Raw genomic sequence first — 24,439 nt, forward strand, 5'->3', positions numbered from 1 at the left:
CATCCAAGGTTTTGAAAGTGGGCTTCATTTATTTTTTATTGAGTTGGGACTGTCCGGGCTTGTTTAAGTTTCATTTCTGGCTTCCATGGGCAGCCGTTTTGTATTTCTAAATTGAAATCCGAAAGAGTCTAAATGAGAAAGTGCTTCCAGAGTTTTTTCCTGTTGGCTTCAACGATCAGCCGTACACCTGCACTGGTACATTTTATTCCAGTCATTTTATTAAGATTTGAGATTATCGATTAACTTTCACCGAGCTCATGTTAGTCGACAATGGTTGGACGAGTCTAGTCAACTATTTGCAATCAGCCTACCAAGGTTGGTCATGCCGTTGGTTGCCAAAAACCGTTTGTAGTAGCACATTGCAGAGTGGAAAAAACAGTTTGCCACTAGTAAGCAACCATTTTCACTGTAATTTTTGCTACTTTTCCCTTCCTGCGGCCACCTTCTTTCCCCTTCGTCCTAACGACCTAACGTTTGACGAGGGTCGTACTCAGCCTTGATTTTGCCAATGAGCTTCTGTTCTTCTTTTGTTTTGAATCTGGACACCATTCAGGAAGAGAAATTTGAGAAGCTGACCCGCGAGTTGGACCGGGAGAGACAGAACGTGCTGAACCAGTTGGAGAGAAGCCGCCTGGAATCCGAAACAGGCACGTTTGCCAGCATAAGGTACAAACTACTACTTTCTTAACTACTGAGGCTGTGTCCTGAGCACCAGGCTGCGGCTGAGAATCGGACGCATCTATGGGAAGTAGCCACAGCTACTCGGGGCTTTGTGGTCTTCTGTTGTATGCACACACACTGAATGTATCTTTTATGTTTCTCATGGGCCTACATGGACGTAGATCTGGACGGGCACTCGGAGAAAAGAAGGCAATGCTACAAAGTGAGGGAAAGATACTGGAATGAGGAGAGATTTTAGGAAAATTGAAGTTTTTTAAGAATCTGTAAATCAATTACTGAATCATTTTCTTCACTATCTTTTGAGGAGATAAGCTGAGCCACTATCAGTTTCTGGTTTAGAAATGTACCTGTTGCTGTCAAACAAAATTAAAGAGAGAAATTCTCTGGATTTGTAGCTAAAAGGATTGGTTGAAAAACTAGGGGACTGCAAATCTGCGTCTCCTCTCTGCTGGTCTCTTCAGGCTTATGAGCTGCAGTGTCTAGGCTGCTCTTTGAGGAATCCCTGTCGTCATTACCAGAAGTAATTAAAAGTGTTTCAGGCACGATTACAAGTTTTCATCTGTTCAATTTTTTTGGGGGTTTCAATTTGCAGTGAAACTGAGGATTCCTTTTCCTTCCACCGTTCGGCAGTGAACGAGTCCGTCCTCGAGAGCGAGAGTAGCGTCGACACCAAGACTTATAACAACTCACACCTCATCGATTCAGCCTTGTGAGTTTTTACCGCGCTTTAGAATTCTCACACACACCCCACTCCGCTCTCCGCACGTCCCCCAGTATTTTTGGAACGATTGTGTTTTTCTCAGGATTTATGTTTTTTCCAGATATCCAGATTCGTGATCTCCCCCCCTCGAAAAAGTGTGTTTTCTTACTTTGACAATGTTGTGAAATTTGGGACTAAACGTTGAGTGTTTGTGTGTGATCTCTGGGGTTTTGGTCGTAGGAACGCATTGCGTGAACACGAAGTCATGGACACCACAGACAGTAGGCACTACTCCGGCTATGGTAACGGACCAGACAGGAGCTACAGTGGTAAGACTTTCCCACCTGCATTCACTGTTAACACGTAGTCCATGGGATTGCTTCTTGCGAGACGATTACAGGGATTGGATAGCACACTATGCAGGAATAGGTCCATATGGTGGGGCATATGGCAGTCGGACACAAGGTTTCAAGCCGGCGTTTGAAAACAGGGTGTCAAGGGGATTTTTTGTTTCACATGGATCTGGATCATGATCAGGGATCCCAAAGCTGGTTCGCGCCATCCATTAGTCGGGTTTTGGAATCGGTGAACCGACACCGGATCGCTGATCTTGATCCGGATCCACATTGACACAAACAGGTCCCAGGGTTGCCTTGAAGCGGACAACATAGCCTCCGTGTTGCTAAGGTCAAGTACTTTTGTAACAAAATGGGGTGTCCAAAATGGCCTACTGGGTGTCCAAAATGACTACCGGATACCTCTCTGGCCGGAGCGTCGCTAGTCACCGTAGCTGGGTGGTATTCCATGCCAAGTTTATTGGTTTCTTTCGTTACCGTTGGGAAGCACGCCCCCGTTGTACTGTACGAATTTCTAATGTGTACCAACAGTCACAAGCAGAGCGTGTCTCTTACTAAGTGGAAACAAACATAAGCATCTCCAAGACTTAAACCTCTGCTGCCCTGCTTTTCGTCGATGTTAATACTTGGATGAAATGCACTTGCGAAGATCGGACCATGGACAGGGAAAATACAGTGGTGTGGGTCACTCCTCGGAAATACATGTTCCTCTGATTGCTGCTGTGGGATTGGTATAATTTGGGGTGGTTTTTGTTTTCCTCTCGGTACTTTCTTGTCGGGACAGATTACGGCAGTCCAGCTGTCAACGGCCACGCAGAGTCCCCAGGACCCAAGCAGCAAGTGAAGAAGACCACACAGGTGAGGGAGAACGAAGACGGGCACTTGTCTTTGGGGAATGTGGATTTCCAAGCCTGTGGCCCCTCGATCATGGGCTTGCAGGGTTTGAATCCAGGGGCAGGTTGCTCGTCGTGACCTGGGGGTCGGTCAATTTCACCCATGCTAGCCTCTGTCCACCCAAGAGAGTAAAGGGGTACCTGCGTGGGTAGAGACCCGGAGGTAACTGCAGAAATTAGTTTCATGGCATGATGAGCGGGGGTAATAATCATTACAGCACCTTGAGCAACAGTAGTTTTTAGATATGGGCTCAGAAGTACACAATTCTCATAACATAATAGATAACAGTGAGTTTGCTTTCCATAATGTGATTTTCAACGCGCCCTATTTTTGTTCTTGTGTTTTTGTTGGGTTCGTAGGTCACCATCACCAAGCACACAGTTGAAACTCGCGTTGTCCACTCTCCGGACGGGCACGATTCCCCCGCGATCACCTCCCCAGCCTACGACGGCCGCGACTATGCCCACCCCTCGGACTACGCCACCCACCCGACTGATGACTACCGCGACCAGTACGACCGGACACCCTCCATCGACGGCAGCGACCGGCCCGGTTACCGGACAGGCGGTGAGCCGGGGCGGGACCGCTACGACCGCTCCTACAACGACACACCCAGCGACGTGTACGCGCCGTCCGTGGAGGGCAGCGATCGCTACGGGACGGTGCCAAGGTCGCAGAATTCCTACGATCCTCCATCGCCCCACTACGGGGATCGTTACAATGAGAGACCCGTCGAGCGAAGAGGTAAGAGCAAGACCTCACACCTGCGCACCAATCTTGTAATTCTAAATGCTTGTTACTACAGCCCCGTCATGTGACGTTACCTGCACCTTATCGAAGCAGGAAGTCATACCTCTGAACTTTTTTAGAAAATGAGACACTCTGACAGCTCAAACGTTTCTTTGAAAGCATTTTTTCCCCCACAAACAAAATTTACTGCACTACCTCTTGACAACTTGGGGTGGTATTTGTGTAATGACATTTGAGACAGATACAACAACTGAAGAGTTCTCGATTCACATTGCGAAGTAAGAGTGAAGTGCGTTAGAAACTTTCCTTCCAAAGGTTGCCCGCCGACCGGCTTGCTGAATCAACAGTTGAATACCAGTAACACTCACTGATTTGTTTATCCAAGCACCACAAAATGTTCATTACCTTTGTATGCCCTGCCCGGTGAATTCGGTGAATTCCCAAAGAACAAAGGATCATGGTTTCAGTTTTGAGGTCACGGATTCTTTCATTTTAAAACTTTTTTTGTACATTCTGTACAGCATAGTTAAACATTTCTAGCAATTCTCGTACATCTTCTGAGAAAGAAACCTCGGCTCTCTGCTCAAATTCCCCTTCTCTTGAGTGGCTGCTAACCGCAAACTTTCTTGCCTTGAGAGAAGTGAAGAGTTGCCTGTGCTCACCACATTCCACGGAGACCTGCCTGTCGTCCAACAACAAACCGACCCACGGTTCATTTTCTGAATGCCTCCTTGTACCTTCCAAACTCACCAACCTGCAGAGCCAAATCCAATCATGGCTGCATTCACTGTAATAATTATTTCTCCCCTTCAGACACCGGCAGCCCCTCGTGACGAGTGCCCACCTGTTTCGGTTCTCATTCCAGCGACCGTCATTACTTTGCAGCTTTTTTTTTTTTTTTTTTTTTAATGATTTGGACACCTCTCCCATCTGCGTTTCGGTTCCATTTCCATCTGATCATCCAAACTGCAATTTATTTTTGCTTTTCCCTCCTTCCTCCTGCTTTCCCCCGGAGCAGATAGTTACGATAATTACGCGGATCCCTACGACGACCGTTACCCGCAGCCAGCCCACCCCCACGACAACTGGGACCCGCGCCTGCCCCCCGACGACAGGGACTACAGTGAGGATATTGTTTTTCTGTCTGTCCCTCTTGGAGTCCCCCTACGTAAACCTTGGCTGGTGGCTGAGGACACTTCTTGTATTGGTCTCCGTTTGATTTTTGGCATTTTCCTGAAACCTTAGAGAGCATCTCAAAATACTCGATTATCAGATGAGTTCAGCGAACAGGTTTTGACGCGGCAAGCAGAATTGGCAGTAGTGTGTGGCCCACTCTTCATAAAAGCAGAATTAAGTGATGTTGTGCTATTTCACACTAAAAGCTTTTCCAGGTGGGGGGGGCGATTTATTACTTCTTGGTTTATTGCGCCTGCGGCATGGGCATAAGTCGCGTCCATTCCCCTGAGCCTGTCTCAAACGAATGTTTAAGACCGGCCAAGCACATAGTAATGCGCATTTTTCAACTCGAGTCTTTAGTTCATTTTGCTTAATTGCAGTGCCGTATTGGTCAAAGCGGCAATTAACGACCGTGCACCTGTGCAGAAGTAACAAATTTTGAGATGCTCGGTAACTTTTTCCCTACCCCTCCCTCCCGTCGTCATCCGTCGTGGTTCACACCTCTCTCTTTGCTCGCACACTTGCCGTACTTTTTGCTTCTCTGCACAGCATGCCAGCACTGGTATGCCGTCATTTTCTGGCAGACACGCCCCGTCACAAAACCCTCACCCTCTGCCTTAATAGTCCCCCCTTAGACACCGTAGAACTTGCTGTGTAGAAAAACCCCCATGACTATTGCACCTTTCTAATACCCATGGGATTTCTGTGAAGGTGAACCCACAGCCAACTAACCAATCATGTTCTTTGTCATCGACGTTTGTCTGAATTGTCCATTACTGCACTCTACCATTTTAACCAATCACAATTTGCTGATAGGCCACTTGGGCCAATTGTTGGGCCCTTTAACCAATCAACTTTTAAAGATTCCATAGGTTACTGACTAACCAATCAGGCAACTGCTTCTGTGTCTACTGACCAATCATATGGTTTCTTTCATAGGTGACCGGTACCCATATGATAACCACCCGGATGAAATCACGCGCGACACCGCCCACGAACAGATGGCCCCGCTGGCCGCGATGGATCGTACCGGAAGTCAGGACACGGTGGAATATGATAAATATGACAAAGGTTAGTCCAGAGCCCGTCCTCCCACCTTCCACCTGTCAGCTCCGCCCATCATGGACAGACCCACCAATCCAACCAAATTCAACACACTTACTGAATGTCCTCCCCCGATATTCTGGAGTCTTAGCACCCCTTTGTGAAGTAACCTATTGCACTTCTGCATCAGAGTCAGTACTCCGACAGGAGGTTTTGTGTACAGTATAGAATAGAATTCTGCCATGAATTTTACATTCTAAAAACAGTTGCACCATTTGGAAAATGGTGCCGCCTATTTCACACGTTCATGGGTCAATATTGGACCATTGGCAATAGCTAAAGAGGGCGTTGTTAAACTTGCAACAAGAACGGACAAGTTTGAGAGCGAAGCATAGTTCGTTCAGCAGTTAACTGCTTTTAAACAACGAGCATGCGCAATTTAGTTACTTTCAAATGAGCCCAGTCAAGTTTTTCAAATCTCATCATTATTGACAGCTCACCATTGGCTGTGATTCTCACAGTGTACATGTTCATTGAAATCTTATACAGTTATTTTCATGTGAATGGTTCCCTGATGAATGAAATCAGCTATTGATAACCAGCAGTGCGACCACAGCACTGGGCCTGGTCCCAAATAGTCGACTGGAGCGTCCAAACCGTTCATCGTTAGGGCGTCATTAGTCAATCAATAGTTAACTGTAGTCGTGGGTCATACTTGCCCAATGGGTGAAGGGCGATCCATGTCGGCTGGCTTCCTGCGGTACACTGTTCAGTTGTTTCCATTGAGGAATTAATGACAGCATACCAGGGAAGATCAGAATTGGGGCCGAGACAGCTGGTTCACTGTACCCCTTCTCTGTCCCAGACATGAAGAGGTGGTGTGGAGTACCAGTGAAGAAGTCAGAGTTGTCAAAGTTCTCACGGAGGCCTGAACTGAAAGTTTCCTTATCTTCTTGTGTTCATGATTACTATTATTATTATTACTGGTTTATTGCCACTTACTTGCAACCCTAAGGTTGAATAGCAAAGTGGTACATCAAAATGCATTTAAAATTAAAAAAAATACGTATAAGAAATATAAAAAACAAAATAAGTTATCATGTTTTGCTTACATGTACAGTTGTAGGTTATCACAGTGATCTGTGTTCGTGGAAATATTTTGTGTGTGTGCATACCTTCCAGTGTTAGGACATGATACCACTTGTGTGAAGGTTTCGTTGACAGAAATTGATTGATTGTTTGCCGTGATTTGCCTAACTGAACTTTGATAACACTCGGAATGTTATGAGCATCGTACCTAGGCATGTCGCGTGTAGTTGAACCTTGGACCCTGTGTCATATTTCATGGAACTAGCAAGCAGAGTACGATACTACCATGCTACATATTTAGCTGGTAACCCTGTGTTTTGCTTAGCAGAGCCGTTCTGTGCTTACCAGATTGGGGTGTTTTGCTCATGAGTTCCAAGGGGCAGATGTCTCATGTCTGAATTTAGCATTCGTGTCTTTCACTTTTCCTGTCTGCCTGTGTGGCGATGCCGTACCCCCCCCAGACACACGTACATGTACTCACGGACCAATCGTCCAATCATACACCCCCTCAGGTTCTTACAGGTACCGTCCACCCCACCACCACGTCCACCGTAGCCAGGATTCTATTCCGCGTAAATCGTCCATGGGGAACGGTAGCGGGAGAGCCCCATTGGCCGGTACATGTGCATAGTTTCAGTTATGTTTGCATGTTGTTGCATGGCACGTGCGTGCGTCGCTCCAACTCTTTTATCAAAAAACAAGGCCGCGTCCGAATTACTTGGCTGCGGCTAGAAACGACACAAGAGTCTGTGGTAGTGCCCGTTGCCGGTTCCAACTGAGTCGTGTGTGATTCCAAGCTGCAGCCAAGTGATTTAGACGCAGCCTAAGAAGCATATGTGTCTGTGTTGACTAATCGATTTAGACACCATAACTGCGGTGGCACCGCACGCAAACGCACACGCTTAATGCATGCATGCATTTGGCAAATCACAAGACCGTATTGGTTGAAGAGGCGTGTGATGCGTGCGTGCCACCTGTCCATGAGCGTTGTGCCACCTGTCCAGGAGCCTTGTGCCAATGCAGTAATGGGATCTAAGTCTATTTGTGGAATCACTCTACTGTGGAAATGAACTCTTGTATTATTTTTTTTTCCAATGGTATTTTGGAATTTAGCCTTGCACCGACTTGCATTTACAAACACTGTATATTTAGTGTTGTCCAGGGGGTTGTGAAAACAAGACCACTGGCTTTCTTGGGTTGGGCTTGAACTCACAACCTCCAACTAGCAGAAAATTACATCTCAAGAAATAGTGCGATCGTGAATGAGCAGTTGTGTCAGTTGCTGGAAACTTGGTATTAATGTAGACAGGCCAAAGCTTAGCCAAGGGAATTTATCCAAGTTGTCACCAAATGTGGGCAGGTCCCCGGAACTGGGGCCCAATTGACAGTACCGCAGATGAGCAGAGAATAGAAATGCAGGCCAACTGTACGGTCGCATTAAACCAATGTACCGGTAAAGTACATGTACATTGACATGCAGATACCATGGTGCATGCCTTTCATCGTTGTACTTGTGCCTGACATTCAGTCGAGTTGTGACAGCATGCCTGCTATTGCTACATATACATGTCTGGTCAGCTCGTTTGACGTCTCAGACCCCCTACATGCACAAATGGTTCCTAAAACTGTAATAGGCTGTCGGTACAGAATTAATAGATTCATTCACAAAGTGTCTAAAATCTCACACGGCTATCAGAACACCAGATATTAACTCATGCTAACTTTGGCCGCCCATACAAGTTGTTGGCAAAATGAGAGTGGTTGGTTGGTGAAAGGCTCTTATTGAGCTCACAGACTCTCAGAACCAGTTTCAAGAAAGCCTCTTTCTGAGAGATTTTTTGTGAAAGTCCGGATTTTTTTCGTTACAGAGATCTTGCAGAGAATTCTCGCACAGAGATCTTCAAGCACAAAATACCACTTGTGAAATTTCCAACAACACTGTGTACCCTTGCTTGCATTTGAACGTTTTGATACGTTTTCAAGGATGGATTTGCGTCGGGGAGATGTTCATTAATTTTGGATTGTTGCCTAGCCCGACATCTATTAAAACACTGTATACTCAGTGTTTGGATCCAAATACTCGTGAAAACACCACAAGCGTGCTCGGGTGCAACTCGAACCAACAACCTCCTGCTTACTAGAGCAAACGTCTTTTTAATATGAGCAAACAATCGAGTACGGTACACTTGTTGAAACTGGTTATTTTGCAGACAGTTTTTACAGTGCATGATTGCTGGCATCTAATGCATACCCTGGAGTTTGTGTTGTGTGTGTGTGTGTTAGTAATCAGTTCAATGTGTGCATGGAGGCATGTCAACTACTGTCCTATTCTCTGTGATCCACGTTTGCCCCTGTCCCTTTGCCTCCCCTTCCAGTTTGTTCTCGTCTCACTGTGGTTGATATCTGTACTTAGAAATACACAATGTCCAGATTCGTGTACACGCACTAACCCCCCAAGCAACAGAACTCAATACAGACATTCCAAGATCCCCCAAGGTCGACTTAATCCTAATCCCCTAGGGTGTATGTAAAATCATATTGAAATCCGAGGATTTGGGAATGCTAGGGTTAATGAGCATGGCTTGTTCACAGTGATGGCATGTTTTCATGTCTTGTTTATGTATTTGCTTCTAGTTGTTGTTGTTGCTGTTGTTGCTGGAGCAGCAGCAGCAGTTGTTTTTGTTGTGTAAATATGCAACCAATTTGTGGTTCTGTGGTCCGCAGTGAGCCAGGTCGGTATTCCAACAGCGCATGTTCAGCGCAAGGCTATTCAGGAACAGCTATCATGATAGTCTGTCCTATCTGTGCAGCCATACGGTACGCCGACTCAGGCGCGCGATTTGTTCCCGAAAGACCTTGGCTCTACGAAATACTGAGCTGGCTCATTGTCATCCAAGAGAAGTGGTTTTTGGGCAACTTTCAAATTGCTCTGCATTCTCAGCAGGATTCTTGAACTTGACAACCGTACGGTGTTGTAGTTGTGCACATTTCCATGAGTATGAGTAATCCCACTTGAGTATAAGCTCTCAGCCGTGAACGCGAGAGTTTAATTTGTACGAGTACTTTGTGGCAAATATGTATTTGGACATTTTTCCATGCGGGTACGAGTACCAACAGAGTACAAGTGTACAACGGCGCGACTTTATTATCCTGGATCCTTGTCCGCAGATGACCCGCAGTGGCGGACGCCCGACCTGCAGGAGATCATCGACTACCTGAGCCACACCAACCCGGCCATTGTGGCCAACGCAGCTGGCTACCTGCAGCATCTGACTTACGGGGATGACCCCATCAAGAACAAGACCAGGTCGGTCTGTTTTTTGGTCGGACTAGTTTGCTGTCTGTATTGTGTAGCGTGTTTGACTCTCAGTCACTTTTAGTTTCTTGTTCTCCCCTTTCCACCCAGCCTTTAAAGGATGTCTGCCAACTCGACACCCACGGACTTTAAGTTCCTTTATGCCTGGGTAATTCTAGAAATTAGAGGTCCAATTTTTATCGTGTCCCTGTCACATCTGACATGTGATTTTGTAAGTTCAGAACACATTTTCTAATTTCCAAGAGTGATGAATTAATGTAAATGACCTGCCAAACAAATAGTAATAGTTTGAAATCAATTCCGGTGATATTTCCATGTCAAATAACAAAGGTCAGATGTAACAGGGACACAAAAATGTCATACTTCTGGACACCTTATTTCTGGAATTACCCACTCGTTAATTACCAGGTGCTGGATTCCGACTCCTATCCCAGTCATGTACAAATGCTTCCTGAAGATTCCAGACTTTAAAGACCAACAACTTCCTTCATTATTTCTTTCCCCTCGTCGTCACAGGAGCTTGGGCGGCATCCCCATCCTGGTGGAGTTGTTGGGCAACCCCACCCCGGACATCCACCGCTGCGCCTGCGGGGCACTACGCAACATCTCCTACGGCAAGGCCAACGAGGAGAACAAAGTGGCCATCAAGAACGCCGGTGGTATACCCGCCCTGATCCGCCTGCTCAGGACAACCCAGGACCCAGAAGTAAGACCCCCACTTGATGTCTGAGAACCCGCCACCTCTGTAGCGTTCTCTCTAATATTGTCACAATGGATTTTCCCCGTTAGTTATGACCTACAGAGTTGTTTTGAGTGACGTCTCCCGATCACTTGAACTCCATTTTCGTGGGAAAAAGGCAGAGCTTTCACGTGGAATACCTATTTCTCAGAGACCTGCAGGCCAAGAGACGTTTACGTTTTCCCCCATAGGCCAGCTGGATTCAAATGGACTGACACATGCGGAGGCATGAATTACACATGACCCTGACAACAAAACCAAATGTAGGGTTTAAAAGAACGGGCATGGGACGGCCAAGATCATGAAGGACGAAATCTGTCACCCCACCTTCTCAAAAGATGCCTGATGCACCTTTCCTCTTCTTCATTTTGTCTCTTTCAGACCAGAGAAGTCGTGACGGGGACCCTTTGGAATTTGTCTTCATCGGAGGTGAGCCTACACTCACTCACGACCCTCCTTACTTCCGCACGATCCGATTTTTGTTAAGACTGATCGTAAAGAAAACCAGTTTGTAGACAGCATATCATGTAGTGGTTAGCGAAGCCGTAGTCATTTTAAAATTGTGTCGCGACCACGTCATGATAGGAATTGCATACACAGTGGAACAGTTTTCATCACACGCCTTGGGATGGGCAAGGCCAATTTTCAACTGAATTGTGCACAAAACCTGCGGTCGGTGGCAGAAGTATCCCTCGTGTGTCTCACTCGATTTCCCTTCTCTCCTCTTTCCCACAGCCCCTCAAGAAGCCAATCCTGGACGACGGTCTCGCGGTCTTTGTGAATGACATCATCGTCCCAGACTCGGGCTGGACACCGGGCAACCCAGACAACCGATTGCCGACTGAATATGCCTGGTCGGGCGTGTACAGAAACAGCACTGGCTGTCTACGGTAAGGGTTACTGTCTCCCCCACCGCACCGATGAGCCACACAGGACAGCCCCAGCACAGCCCCGTTGCATGCTAACCTGGCCCCTATTGAAAAGAGGTCAGCAGCGCACTGTGTCAGATTCGTGAACAGAAGAACGTTATGTAACAACGCACAATCTGGGCTCTTTTTACAAGGCTGCAGGCCTGGCTGAAATACTCAGGCGTCAATAGATTTTGTCTGTCAGACTAGAGTGGCCACCAGACAGTATTTCGTGTGGGTGGTAATGTCCATTAATTGAAATGGTGAATTTTTGAAGAATTTGAAAACTGAAAATCTTGAAAAAGTCCCGATTATGTGCACCGCATTTTTTCAAAGCACCCGGCAGCAAGTGGTGAAAGCTCTTCTAAACTTGTAAACTCAAGAGAATCAGGTATCTTTGTAGGCCCTAAAAATTTTTTATAGGACCCATAGTTTGTTTCTCAGGCCCTTAGACACAGTGCGTATTGGATGAACTGCCCCTAAAGGTCCAAACCAAACACTCCACCTGAAAGTGATGTTTTCTCTCTGTTGTCTTCCCTTTCCACAGAAATCTGAGCTCCGGCGGACCAGAGGCCCGTAAGAAAATGCGGGACTGCTCAGGTTTGGTGGACGCTCTGATGCACGTCATCAAGTCGGCCATTGACACCAACAACATGGACAACAAGGTAAGGGCCCTTGGTTTGCTTTAATTCTACTGAATCACTTTGAACCCTCAACCGGCGAGGCACATTTGGTTATGGTGGTCAGGAAACTATGACCCCTGTGAAATGCAGGAGGGTTTTAAGCCAGTGACGTCTATCTTGTTGTGGAGACAGGCAGTTGTGGTTAAGGTGTATTGCTGGAAGAACACAGGCAGCATGAGACGGGATGGATTCAAACCGTCACATCATCCCACCTGCATCAAGCATCAGAACTATTGGACCATTGGATTCAAGGGGGCACATTGGGCGCCCCCTACCCACTGCCTTCTTGACAATGAATTGTACCTTGGCTCCACAACATTTACATTGTAAGAGCATGGCACTGCATGCTCACGTTTGACCCTCCAAGTTTGGGCTCCCCCTTCTGAAAATCTTGGATCCGCCCTTGCCCAGTATTCTGTATTCTAGCGATGGAACATTGGCAGAATGGTCACATGATGGAGTGAGTCTCACTGATAGAGAGTTTGGCCACTTTTGGGGGGTTTTGTTCCTCAGATCGTGGAGAATGCCATGTGCATCATCCGTAACCTGTCCTTCAAGATCTCCAACGAGGTCAATCACCCAGACGCCGTTCCCGCCCCTCCTCCCAGGGCCACACCCGCCAGGAACGGACCGGGATCTCCGGCCAAGAAGAAACGTGAGTTGTTTGAGAACGGGACTTTTTGGTTATTTTTTTTTTCACGTTCAGTATGTGATAGCCTGCTTGTGTTGGTCCATGAAATAGTTTATACCAATCTGTGAATGAGTTTCTGTCCAAGATTAATGCTGCCAAATCCTTGACATCAAACAAAAAACGTCCGTCTTAATAACGAAACATGTCTTTACAAAGTGGCACGTATTTCACCTACCCTAGGAGATAAGCCTTTGATCCTTTTTAACCAGTGGAACCGTACGCGTATTTCTGCATTGAGTGCAGCTGGTTTTTTAGGGGGGGGGATTTTGTGATGTTCGCATTCTAAGGAATCTGCCCTTTCAGACTATCCTACATACACAATAGAGGCTTTGCGTGGTAGCCATCTTGCAGGGCAGTTCTTTTTGTTCTACAGGGAACCTCCTTTGTGCATACCCTGTGGAAAAAAACTGCATGGCCTGCAAGATGGCAGCCATGCAAACCCTCTATTCTCCAGGGCATTGAGGAGTGACAGAGTACTGACATTTGTTGAAACGAAAGCACAGAGAGGCCCAAAAGGAGCAGTGAATTTAAGTAAACAAAATACTGCAACGTGAATGCTGGACTTACGGGGTACCAGCCATTGTGAGCAGCTGTGTAAATGTCTTTTGTGTTCGTTTCCATGTGGGTTTTGCAGCCAGGAGTAACCCCGGATGTTTCGGAGGTAAGTGAAGGGTCAGAAGCTTGGTCATCACGCATTCCTGACGAAAGTCATCAAATGCCTCCCCTTTCCCCCCTCCATTTTTACCAGGAAGAGGGACGGATGTCGCCAGATAGAGCTGGTTTGAGAATCTTTGTCCGGTCAGGGATGACCTTTATAGGTCAGAAGAAAAGAGGCGTGTAGAAGAAATTGGAAAAGTCTTTCCTGGGGTGTGGAAGTTCCATTGAAAAATGGGAGGGGGGGAGAAACTGGATTTGGCCGTGGGTAAAAGTTCCAGCGAATTGAGGATCGCGGAAAATGAAAAAAAAAATAAATCTTAGAATGGTTCCGGATTGGTCCTTGAAGCTGTGAAGGAAACTTCAACAAGATCTGTGCTGTGATCGTATGGAAGATACCTGGAAAAAAGTGTAATGCCCTGTCACACGATGCTAACCATTCACTGAATAATTAACGTGCCATTTAACATGTCATGAATTATGCATGATTTCTCTTAAACCTGTCGCATATCTGAATTCATTAATCACAGGCTTACAGCGGCTTATCTGTTGATCTCAACAGGCTCTGTATTTTCATGTGTACATGTTTGAGCAGCCATTTTGAAAATCGTGGCTATGGCTGGCATCCTCCCAGCCGCATGATTTTCGGGCTGTGTCTTCACTTCTGGCTTTGTGTGGTTCCCCTGTCGTAGCCTCAGGCATACAGGGTCCTGAGACCCTGAAACCAGACTGCTCGTACCAAAGTTCTCAGAGATGGGGGGCAGTGACTTTGTAGCTGGCATTTTGAGAAATTTCCTTATTGCTTCAAGCAAGAGCTGTAGACCTCTGTCTTTAACACCAGCAAGTGCATGTAAAGCATATACGTGAATTCGACTGTAAAGTGTCATATTCCTTCATTCTCGACGCTGCATGCTGCTTCAGCAGGTACATTGCATTATATCACATTTTTACTGTTATTAATACCGGTGAATATTTCTGATAAGAACACCAAGGATTCCTTTAGTATTTTTGTTTTGCTTAAAACATGGAGGGGACATTTGACATTGTGTCCCCCACACCAAACTCATGGGGAGGGGACACGTCCCCCTTTCGAATTTCGACCCATGGTGGGGGGTGTTGTTTGAATATTCATGCATTTAATGTATTCATGTATGCATTATTCGCACAGCCGATGACAACTCTGGTTGCTTTGGGGGCAACAAGAAAAAGAAGATGGAAGCTTCCACCCCAAGCAGCAAATACTCAACGTCGACATTGCAGTAAGTAGACCCAGGGCAGGTCCATTCCCATGAAAAAAATGTGCTGAGCCAAAATGGGTTACCGGCCAAAGCGCCATGATGTACATGCTGCCCGTTGCCGGTTGCCTCCTGACGCTCGCCAAGAATGTTGTTGCTCAGCGGTGTGAAGGTCTAAGAATTTGGGCCCAGGTCTTACCTTTCTCTCTCCCGTTCCCCACCACACCTTGCCTGTTTTTTTCCCTCTCGCCCCAGGAAAACCATGACGTGGGATCCCAACACGCCCATCCCTGAGCGCAAGCAGCCCCCCAGGGGGGCAGAGCTGCTGTTCGCCCACGAGATGGTGCGGCCCTACCTCCAGCTGCTGTCGGAATGCTCCAACCACGTCACCCTGGAGGCCACCACGGGCACCATCCAGAACATCTCCTCGGGAGAGTGGAGGGTGAGTTGTCTGCCGAGAGTCCTCCCCCCACGAGATTTGAATCGAAACAGTCGGCAACAGATATTTAAAGGGGCAATTTTGTACACATCTAATTAGCTCTTGTCTACGTAGCCTGCTCAATGCAACCAAATTTAACCCTGCTAAAGTGAAAACTTTTCAAATGCAACAGCTAAACTGAGAACCCTTTTGAACGTAACAAAATGCAACATAGCTGAAAGCAGAGCCCAGCTGTACGCAAAAGAATGCAACCCGGCAGGTTGCAGCAAACTGCAACGAATCGCAACGGTGGATATTGTGGCAGTGCGCCACAGCTGACTGGATCAAACGCCAGCAGAAAGCAGGGTCCAGTTTCAGTGCACAGTGCACGTTGAGCGCTGTTGCCGTCGTACCCATGCAGTGTGCACATCCCCCCATTCAGGAAATCCAATGCCCTTACAAAATGATTTCTCTTGAGCTAAAGATTTGTCCCTTTCTGGGAAAATCTTTGAGATCAGCTGGCATGCAGGGTGGCAACCGCGTCACCCATCTAACCGACGTACTTGTGCCATGAACGCACAAGACAGGTGCATGTTGGTACAAGTCTCCCATGGCGCCAAATTAACCCAGGTTGACCTGCCTTTTGCTGTGACAGTCACAGCCGGTCAAAAATTCCTTCCACTTTTCCCGCTACAGACTGATCGGACGACTTGGTGCAGATTGCACCTTTGCATAGGAGGATTTTTAAACCCTAACCCCCTAGGCCCTTTTTGCTGGGGACCCTTCCTCAATCCTCCAAAATCCTCCAATTTCGGGGGTGAAAAAATTGGATTCTCCCTCGATCCTCTGAAATCCTCCAAAATTTCCTGGAAATGTGACTTGGAAGTGTCTCAATCCTTCAAAATCCTCCGGTAATCCCTGTCATTGCGTTGAGGCAGTGCGAATGACATTCTTGAGCGGTGCGGTTGATTCCAAAGAAATATGGGGCTGGATTTATGCACGACTAGGCAAAAACAACACAAGGTCTAACCCACGACCCTCATGCATTGCATCCTTTCTACAAGCCATAACACTCTTGCCATTCGCCCTCAATCCTCCAAAAACCCTCCAAAACCACCAGAAGGATTTCGGAGGACTGAGGAGGGTTAGCGTTAATGTCCGATTGTGTGTTGTGCAAACCTTATGAAAACCTCTCTCATCAGTGGTCACTGAATGCTGTGATTTCTTTGGTGTCGTTCCCTCCTCCGTAGTGGGCCCTGTACATCAGAGCCCAGGTGCGTAAGGAAAAGGGCCTGGCGGTGCTGGTGGAGCTGCTGCGATTGGAAAACGACAAGATAGTGGCTGCCGTGTCCAGGGCATTGCGCAACCTGTCGCTGGACTCCAGGAATAAGGAACTCATCGGTGAGTCCTCCTTTGCTAAATGTTGTGGGGGGGGGGGTTATGCGCACTTGAGCACTTGAGTAAACGGCTTAAGGCTTGGCTTGATTTTGGCAGTACGTGACCACGTGGTTTGTAGTTTACAAGTTCTATTGCGTATGTATGAATAACTTTGCCTCATTTAAATCTTGGAATTGAGTCATTCCTAAACTCCACAACCTGTGGTCCAAAATTGGAATTTTTTTGATGGGGCAAGATCCCTCAAACGCTTAATCCTGCGTTCTCATGACCCTGCGTGACTAGGCAAGTACGCCATGAAGGATCTGGTCTATCGGCTGCCCAGCGGTGACGTGTCGGTGGCAGGCGCCAGCGACAGCAGGCAGCTGAGTACAGACTCGCTGGTGGCCGTGCTGAACGCCCTGCAGGAACTCATTAGCAGGAATGCGGAGAATTCCAAGTGAGTAAATCCCCTTCCTCAACCTCCCCCCCCCCAAAAAAAAAGCCTGGAAGTTTGCCCCCCCCCCAATAAACCTTGATTGATTAAAGTCTCAGCTTGGTACCGACTCCCTAGTTTGCTGCCTTGAACACCCTACGGAAGCTCACCAACAATAACTCTGAGAAATTGTCCGTGTTCTCAGAGAATTCAAAGTGAGAAACCATCCCACCTCCGCCACTATCATCTCCCCTTCACCCTCAAAACTAGAGGGGACCCCCTCCCCCGAATCTGATTCAGGTGAGACCCCTTGTTTGTTTGGACTTCCCAAACAAGGAGGTTTTGGGAATGTCTCACACGATTATACTCGAGCCACAAATCAAGAGAGAACGGCAAATTTATTTGGGCAGTAGCCAGAGGTGTTTACCTTGAGGTTTCGCGGACCTTTTTTTTTTGTGTACCTCGGGTTAAAAATCAAGAGTTACAGCCTCTTTTTTTAGTTTGCACTCTCTCTGAAGCACTTTTGGTCAGGGAAGGGAAAAGTAAATCCGGAATTTAAAATGCCGAAGAGGTTTACATTCCAGCAGAGTGGCAGCTGCCGCAGACTACATGTACAGGTGTATCTTACCAGTTTTTCTCGCTGAAAAGTGGCATTATTTCGTCATGCGGAATCTCCCTTTTCGTTCTCCCTCAGATGCCTAAGAGATGCCAGCGGCATCGAGAAGCTCGTCTCCATCACGAAATTACACAACAAGTACCCGTCAGCCGTCATCAAGTGTGCCTTCCAGGTACGAAAGACAGATTTATTCCGGCAAAAAAAGAAACAATTCTGAAATCTCTGAATGAATTGGTCGGTGTGAAGGTCGAGCTGGGTTTTACTTCACCGCTTGGAGACAGGAAAGGAAGTGGCGTGTTGCGCATGTGACTGATATGAATCTGCAGTGTTTATTGATGCGTGAAAGAGAAACCTGACTGTGACATGAGCCCCCAACTTCAGACGGTGAACAGCCGAAACATTTTGAAATATGCCCTCGGTTTGAAATGTGCATGCACGAAACGAGATTCTCAGATGGGCCCTAAGCTTCAAATGACAGATGAATAAAAAATGATTCTGAGATGGTCCTATATATGTCGAATGTTGCACAGGTGCAAGTTGTGATTTTTCAAGGGGTTAAAACCTGTATTCCAAAATGGGCACCTGACCCCAATCGGTTCATGAATTATTTCCGGGGCCTCACACTTAAGCCACGCCCAAGTTGCTTTGCTGTGGCTACTGAAGCTGCTTTGGAGCCGAGTTGATTTCCCATAGTGTAATAGGACGGAATTTTACTGTCAACCAGGTCCTGAGCACTATGTGGGGATTCCGGGACCTGCGCCCCGTCTACAAGCAAGACGGCTGGGACGAGCAGGACTTCAACCCGGGCGTCTGGACCACGACCCGCTCCCCACTCAAGAGCCAGACCCTGCATGCTCCCAGCAGCGGCGAGAGGATGAGCGGACCTGCCCCCCAGCGCTCCGCCTCCGCACCCGGCGGCCCCGGTAAGTCCCTGCTTTCTGAGCTCACGGAGCCTAACTTCGTGGAGCTAGGGAGCACCGAAAATATGTCAAGCACGGGAAGTTGCAGGTTACCCAACAAGATGCCATTCACTTTACACGTGTCGCGACTGGTTCTCTGCTTATTTTTTGCTCAAAAAGTTACTGAACAATACTCCCTGCCTTAGCCCAGTAAAGTCGGAGCCCTGTTGAGATCAAAAAGAATTTGGTGGTTTTTTTTAATTGCGGCTTCATCCCCATCTTCAGCCGTACCGCCGGCTCCACGGTCACTTTGAAACACCAGCTGTCTGAGCTGAAAAAAGGTTTTCAAAAGCCGATCACTAGCTGCAGTAAACCTAAACGTAGACACACCAGTGGGCGTGAAAGTTTGTGACGGCAGGATATTGACAGAAAACAAGAGCAGACAATCTGATGCGGAAATTTTCCCTGTCGCACAAAGCAGCCAGGAGATTGGATTACGAGGCCTCCCCCTTGCCGGTCAAGTCGGCCCCGCCCGTGGAAGAATCCGCCCCGCCTTACGGCTACGACTCCTATGACCGGCGGCAGGAGGAGCCCAGGCAGAGGCGGGACCCGTATGACACCTACCGGTCGCAAGGTAAGGGATCGGCAGATTTCTGAGCGATTTATGCACACGCTACCCCCTTAGCCACGATGTGGTCGCAGTGTTTAAAAAAGGGCTAACCCTGGAAATCTATTTACCCTTTCAGGTATTCTTGTGAAAACTTGTACCTGGTCAATCAAGCATTCACATTGTCCTGTTAACACACTAATTCTGAACCTAAAGCCATCTTGTCTTAAAAACCACATTTGGGCACTGGGAAAATAAACGTGATGAGCAAGATATGTACAGGTTTGCTTGAGACATGTACTTGCTACGACAACTTGGAAAGTTTGGGCAGGGGAAATGTTAGTTGTTATTTTCATAACTGAATACATGCAGTTGATGTTTTCTGAGGAGAGTTGCGTACAACACTAAACAGTAAAAAAAAAAAAAAGGCCAGGCCTTGGCATTTGTCAAGATCCATTCTGCATGTTACTGTCAGAGTCTGTGCAAAATTGTGCTGCCGATGGTTGTTATGAATTTATTAGCTTTGCATGAGTGTGGCATTATTCCCAGTTAACAAGTTTGGATAACCTGCATGTGTATGATTTAACCGAGTCCCGGTCGGACTGAAGTGCTTGGTTTTGGTCGGTTTGCTTTTTGAGTTGCTTTCCTGACTTTTTCGTTCTCCACTGGAGATCTGTTGAACATTATAAACAACTCCCTAATTTTATCAGCACCCCGAAGGGTGTCGAAACAATGGACATACACTCTGTCTGGCATTCTGACCTCAAACTTTCAGACCTTCAGACTAACGATCTTCACACTTGCTCCTGATGATCTTCAGAAATAGCCCGACTGAAAGGCCAGACAGCATATAATACCAAGAAATTAAATGAAATAAACTACGCTTCTTGTAGCCGCACAGAGGTTTACATATCTTGGAAAAACAATTATAGCTTTATGAACTTGAAACAGTGTGTGATTACAAAACTGTGCATGGTTTGAAAAGAAGTCTGTTGGTTAGTTTCACCTGCCAAGTTGGAAGAGATAGATGCACGCATCTCTTAAAATTGAGCGACATTTTAAAAGAAATGCCCTCATTGCTAAGCCAGCATTTCACCACGTCGACTTGAACAAAGAGCTGAGTGGCATTTCCTCTCGTAATTCAGAATAGAAAAAACAGTTACACCTGGCCACACCTGCGAATTCACTCTGCACCCCTTCTGACTTTTCCCACGCTGCTTTGTATGTCTGTGTGTGTGTGTGCCTTGCATGTGTAGAACCCGAGCCTGTTGTAGCTGGAGACGATCGCAGGGCAGACGACCCCTACATCAACTACCGCCAGCCGACGCACGTTAGGGATTCTATGTCAGCGTATAGCGACGAAGGTAGCATGCTAGTTGACTTGTAGTCTTAGCTCTCTGTTCAAACCAGAAAAGACCACAAATGTAACACTTTATCCCGAAATAGAAAAAAAAACTGTCATAGAAAAAGACAGTGTACGGGTGTCATCAGGCGGTGCAATCCTGGAACTTCTTGCCTATTTGACAGCCCACAGCATTGTATATCTGGTGGTTATGCTCTGCACTTTATATTCATAACAGAGGCCTTGGAACCAGCAGGACCTTAACACTGCTACAAGAATGTGTTGAGTCAGGCAGAATGTCACAGATGTGGTTTTACGATGTTGTAATGTCCAGAATAACGGGATATTGGCAGAGTAATTTTACCACTCTCGTTTCACCTCAGTGAGGGTTACGAAAAGCAGAGGACAAACAGGGTTTGAAAGTTATTTAGGGGACAGCAAATCACATCTCAGGCTGCCCCAAAATGTACCAGAAGCCTACTTTCATCACATGACTCGGTCATGTGACTCGGTCATGTGACTCAAGTCATGTGACTTGGTCACCTGACTTGGCATCATCTGCAGAAAGAAAAGCCGCCTCATTCTTGTTGCCATCTTTCTCAGTTTCTCTGCATGCGTTTGGCTGTTTAACCTGCTGTAGCCGGTTTGAATTGACTAACCTTCGATTTTTTCCTTTAACCTTTGTGTTTGTGTGTCTGTGTGTGGCGTGATGCTGTGTCTTGCACGTTTGTTGCCGTAGTGCCCCAAGCAGCCGCCAGGGAAGAGGCATCTCCCCCGGCAACCGATCAGCCTGGTGCCCGAGAGTCGGTGTCCCAATACAGTGACGAAGGTAGAATGGTGCACTAATGTCATTACTGCTCAACCCGTTTACCCCGTGAATTTTTGCGTAGTGTTTAGAAATGCTGTCTTGTCATGATTTATTTACGTGTACATTTTTTTCTTTTGCTTTTCGTTCAAATTTGATGTGAGCGCACTCAGAAATTAGTAGACCGTGCAAATTTAACCGCAGCTTTGGGTAGTTCTGGAGCAATTCGTGCATGGCTCTTGGATCGCAGCAAAGAACCTGTGCTAACTGCAGCAGGGAGCAGGCCTGTGTATTGATGACGTCATGCTGTGTATGCGTACACTCTTCTGCACAGCTTTGAAGCTGTGTAATTCAAGCACGACGCCGTCAATACAGAGGCCCAAAGCTCCTTGTATTTTGGACGCTTGATGCTACCTACTCGCTTGCATTTTCATCTGTCGGTGCCAATTTTGCTTCACTGACCACAATCCCCTCGAGATTGCCAACGATTCCATTAAACCAAGTTGTCATTTGATTCTCTACATTGACCCCCCAAAAAAATTAAGAAATCATGTGCCGCTCGGCAGAAATGTTTCTTGGGTCCAGTTTTATTTTTGTAAGCCAGAAAAAAGTCCCCGGCCCATTGCAAGCAAGAGCAGTGGGAGCTTGGGAGCTATCTTCTCCCCTGAAGTCTGATGGCTGAGCTTTTGACAAACAAGACCAAGAAATCAGCAAGCCTGTGGATTTCACCACCGAATGTTTCGGAATTAGTTCATGTGCCAAATTTCGTTCACATGAAATCTCCTCTGGCCAATACCAAATTGTCCATCATGCTGGCACGCATGAAGATCAGCACAGCGCCACTGATCGATAGTGCAACCCTGTTTTTACCAGCTTGTGCCATCTCCCCCGCCTCCTCATCCTTATTTGACTTATTTTCTTTCAATTTGCACGCCCGCTTTGCTTTGCCCGTTCAGCTCCTTCTTACGAGCCCAGTAGACAAGAGCGATTTCCCGGAAGTTTGGCCGTGCCACAAACGCGTGACTCCATGTCCGCCTATAGTGAAGAAGGTAGCTAGTTTCATTGTGTTTTATTCAGTGTTTTTTTGTTTTGAATAAATCATCCATCGCAACATTAGTCAACCAGCCAGTTTCTTCATTTTTACGCTCCACCTGTCCCATTTCAAAAGTTAGAGTTTTGAAAATTCAAAATACTTCACTGACTTTGTTTTCCTAAGAACGTAATATTTTTGTGTGATTTCATGTTGTATGCCTAATGCATTGCTGAAGCTTTTGTTTACTGCATGTGCATGTGAAACCTTAACGAAACTATAAACAAAACTAGAACAAAACAAAACAGTGTGGAGAATTAGAGGCAACTGTTCATGTAAACAATTTGGAAACCTCAAGCCAGTTGGAATATGTATGCTGTCCAATATGAACGAGCTCTAGCATTGGAAGATCGCACCCCTGAGTGGGCCTTCTGCACCCCTGGACAGGCTGGCTGCACCTCTGAACGGGCCGGATGCACCCCTGAAAAGATGGGGTACATCCCTGAATGGGTCGGGTACACAGACCTGCCAACATGCCATACTTCTTCCTGAGGTCAGGCATTACCACACAATAAATTAAACTTAAACTGAAGGCTCATTTAATCACCTTTTAATCTATTGTGTGGTAATGCCTGACCTCAGGAAGGAGTACGGCAAGGTTGGCAGGTCTGAGTACATCCATGAATTGGTGGGGTACATCCCTGAATGGGTCGAGTACATCCCTGAATGGGTCAGGCTCATCTCTGAATGGGTCAGGTACAACCCCGAATGGGTCAGCTACACCCCTGAATGGGTCAAGTACATGTACATTCCTGATTGGGTCGGCTGCACCCCTGAATGGGTCAAGTACATGTACATTCCTGATTGGGTCGGCTGCACCCCTGATTGGGTCGGCTGCACTTTGGGAGGATACAGGTGATAGTGAGGCTGTCCTAGGGTGACTGGAAATGGCATTTACTTTTCCTCTGGTCACTCGGCTTGCTTGTTGCCAACTTTTTGAAATGACTTCGGATTGCGTTCCTGCAAAGCATTCCGCAACGCTGGCTCATGTTGCTTGCTACTGAGGGGGGGGGCACTTTGGGGTCAAAAACTAGTTTTCTCCAACGTCTTCTTGCGCACTGCACAACAAAAGATGTTTTGCAGTCACATGGCGAGCATCTCTCTCATCTGTCCTTTGTTCGGTTTTGAGAAGAACCAGCGTAAGTGTCAGTTGGTCTCTCTCTCCAAGAGCTGCGAGGAGACGCACGCAAACATGATGCTGCCGCAAAAAGATCTTTCACCCCTCGAATCTTCATCGTGCCAGTCTTGCAGACAAAATGCCGATTCATACTTTGCGCAAGCACGGACACAAAATTGTGCCGTCTGATTGACTGCTCGTGCTACAGATTCAGAGGAGTTGAACACATTTCACCTCAAGGAGAATTTCGCTGCCGGTATATCACAACTTCAAACGTGCTTCGCTCTCATATTCACCTGAGGTATGACCTGGCCTTTATCTTTGTCTATTCAGTGTGTAAAAAAGGTTACGTTATGATTTTCCCTTTTCTTTTGAACCTTACCCTGCCAAGCTCCGTCTGAGAGGTCTCGAGATGACATCCCTATGCGGGAGCTGAACTACGCCTCCATCGACCACGGCCAGGTGAACGACTCGGCCAGTCGCAGGGGGCCACCCGTTGGAGGAGTGGCTGTCTTTGGCAGGGTATGTACCCCCACGGCGTCACTTCCGGGCGCTCGTCCCCGACTTTGTTTTTTCTTTGATTGTTTTTCTGCGGAATGTGCACAACTTAATTTGTGTGCTCTTTCTTTAATCCTGCTGTTCTGCATTGTAAAACTTCACTGATGAATCGCTCGTCTCATGTGTTTTAAAATCTCAGAAAAGGAAGTTTCGAGGAATTTGCAATATTGAAGATTCATGTACATGAAGATGTTTGGCAGTTCATGTGGGGCCTGGTGTCCCTTGAGTACCATCTTAAATTCTCTCAGTATTGTAGATAAA

General features: G+C 46.9%; 1 protein-coding gene across 15 annotated transcripts in view; it reads left to right on the top strand.

Annotated features, from left to right (window-relative positions):
* Positions 1-24,439, top strand: part of LOC110981225 (catenin delta-1-like) — a 64,778-nt gene that overhangs the window by 36,476 nt on the left and 3,863 nt on the right. For 3 of the 15 annotated variants that reach the window (XM_022238608.2, XM_022238609.2, XM_087130992.1), the window contains 26 exons: positions 554-666; positions 1,274-1,390; positions 1,622-1,710; positions 2,522-2,595; positions 2,991-3,375; positions 4,400-4,504; positions 5,497-5,628; positions 7,203-7,307; positions 9,859-9,997; positions 10,523-10,712; positions 11,127-11,174; positions 11,481-11,635; positions 12,201-12,318; positions 12,850-12,991; positions 13,662-13,688; positions 14,850-14,940; positions 15,172-15,358; positions 16,585-16,735; positions 17,015-17,168; positions 17,839-17,932; positions 18,485-18,683; positions 19,141-19,293; positions 20,523-20,630; positions 21,348-21,437; positions 22,370-22,462; positions 24,012-24,142. In XM_022238608.2, the coding sequence (XP_022094300.2) occupies positions 554-666; positions 1,274-1,390; positions 1,622-1,710; positions 2,522-2,595; positions 2,991-3,375; positions 4,400-4,504; positions 5,497-5,628; positions 7,203-7,307; positions 9,859-9,997; positions 10,523-10,712; positions 11,127-11,174; positions 11,481-11,635; positions 12,201-12,318; positions 12,850-12,991; positions 13,662-13,688; positions 14,850-14,940; positions 15,172-15,358; positions 16,585-16,735; positions 17,015-17,168; positions 17,839-17,932; positions 18,485-18,683; positions 19,141-19,293; positions 20,523-20,630; positions 21,348-21,437; positions 22,370-22,462; positions 24,012-24,142 (3,390 nt within the window). The remainder of the gene's footprint in view (positions 1-553; positions 667-1,273; positions 1,391-1,621; positions 1,711-2,521; positions 2,596-2,990; positions 3,376-4,399; positions 4,505-5,496; positions 5,629-7,202; positions 7,308-9,858; positions 9,998-10,522; positions 10,713-11,126; positions 11,175-11,480; positions 11,636-12,200; positions 12,319-12,849; positions 12,992-13,661; positions 13,689-14,849; positions 14,941-15,171; positions 15,359-16,584; positions 16,736-17,014; positions 17,169-17,838; positions 17,933-18,484; positions 18,684-19,140; positions 19,294-20,522; positions 20,631-21,347; positions 21,438-22,369; positions 22,463-24,011; positions 24,143-24,439) is intronic. The other 12 variants (XM_087130990.1, XM_087130993.1, XM_022238612.2 and 9 more) reach the window with 11 other exon arrangements.

The sequence above is a fragment of the Acanthaster planci genome, linkage group LG21, assembly GCF_054643075.1.
Source record: "Acanthaster planci isolate LZ-2023a linkage group LG21, COTS_SCS, whole genome shotgun sequence".
Lineage (NCBI taxonomy): Eukaryota > Metazoa > Echinodermata > Asteroidea > Valvatida > Acanthasteridae > Acanthaster > Acanthaster planci.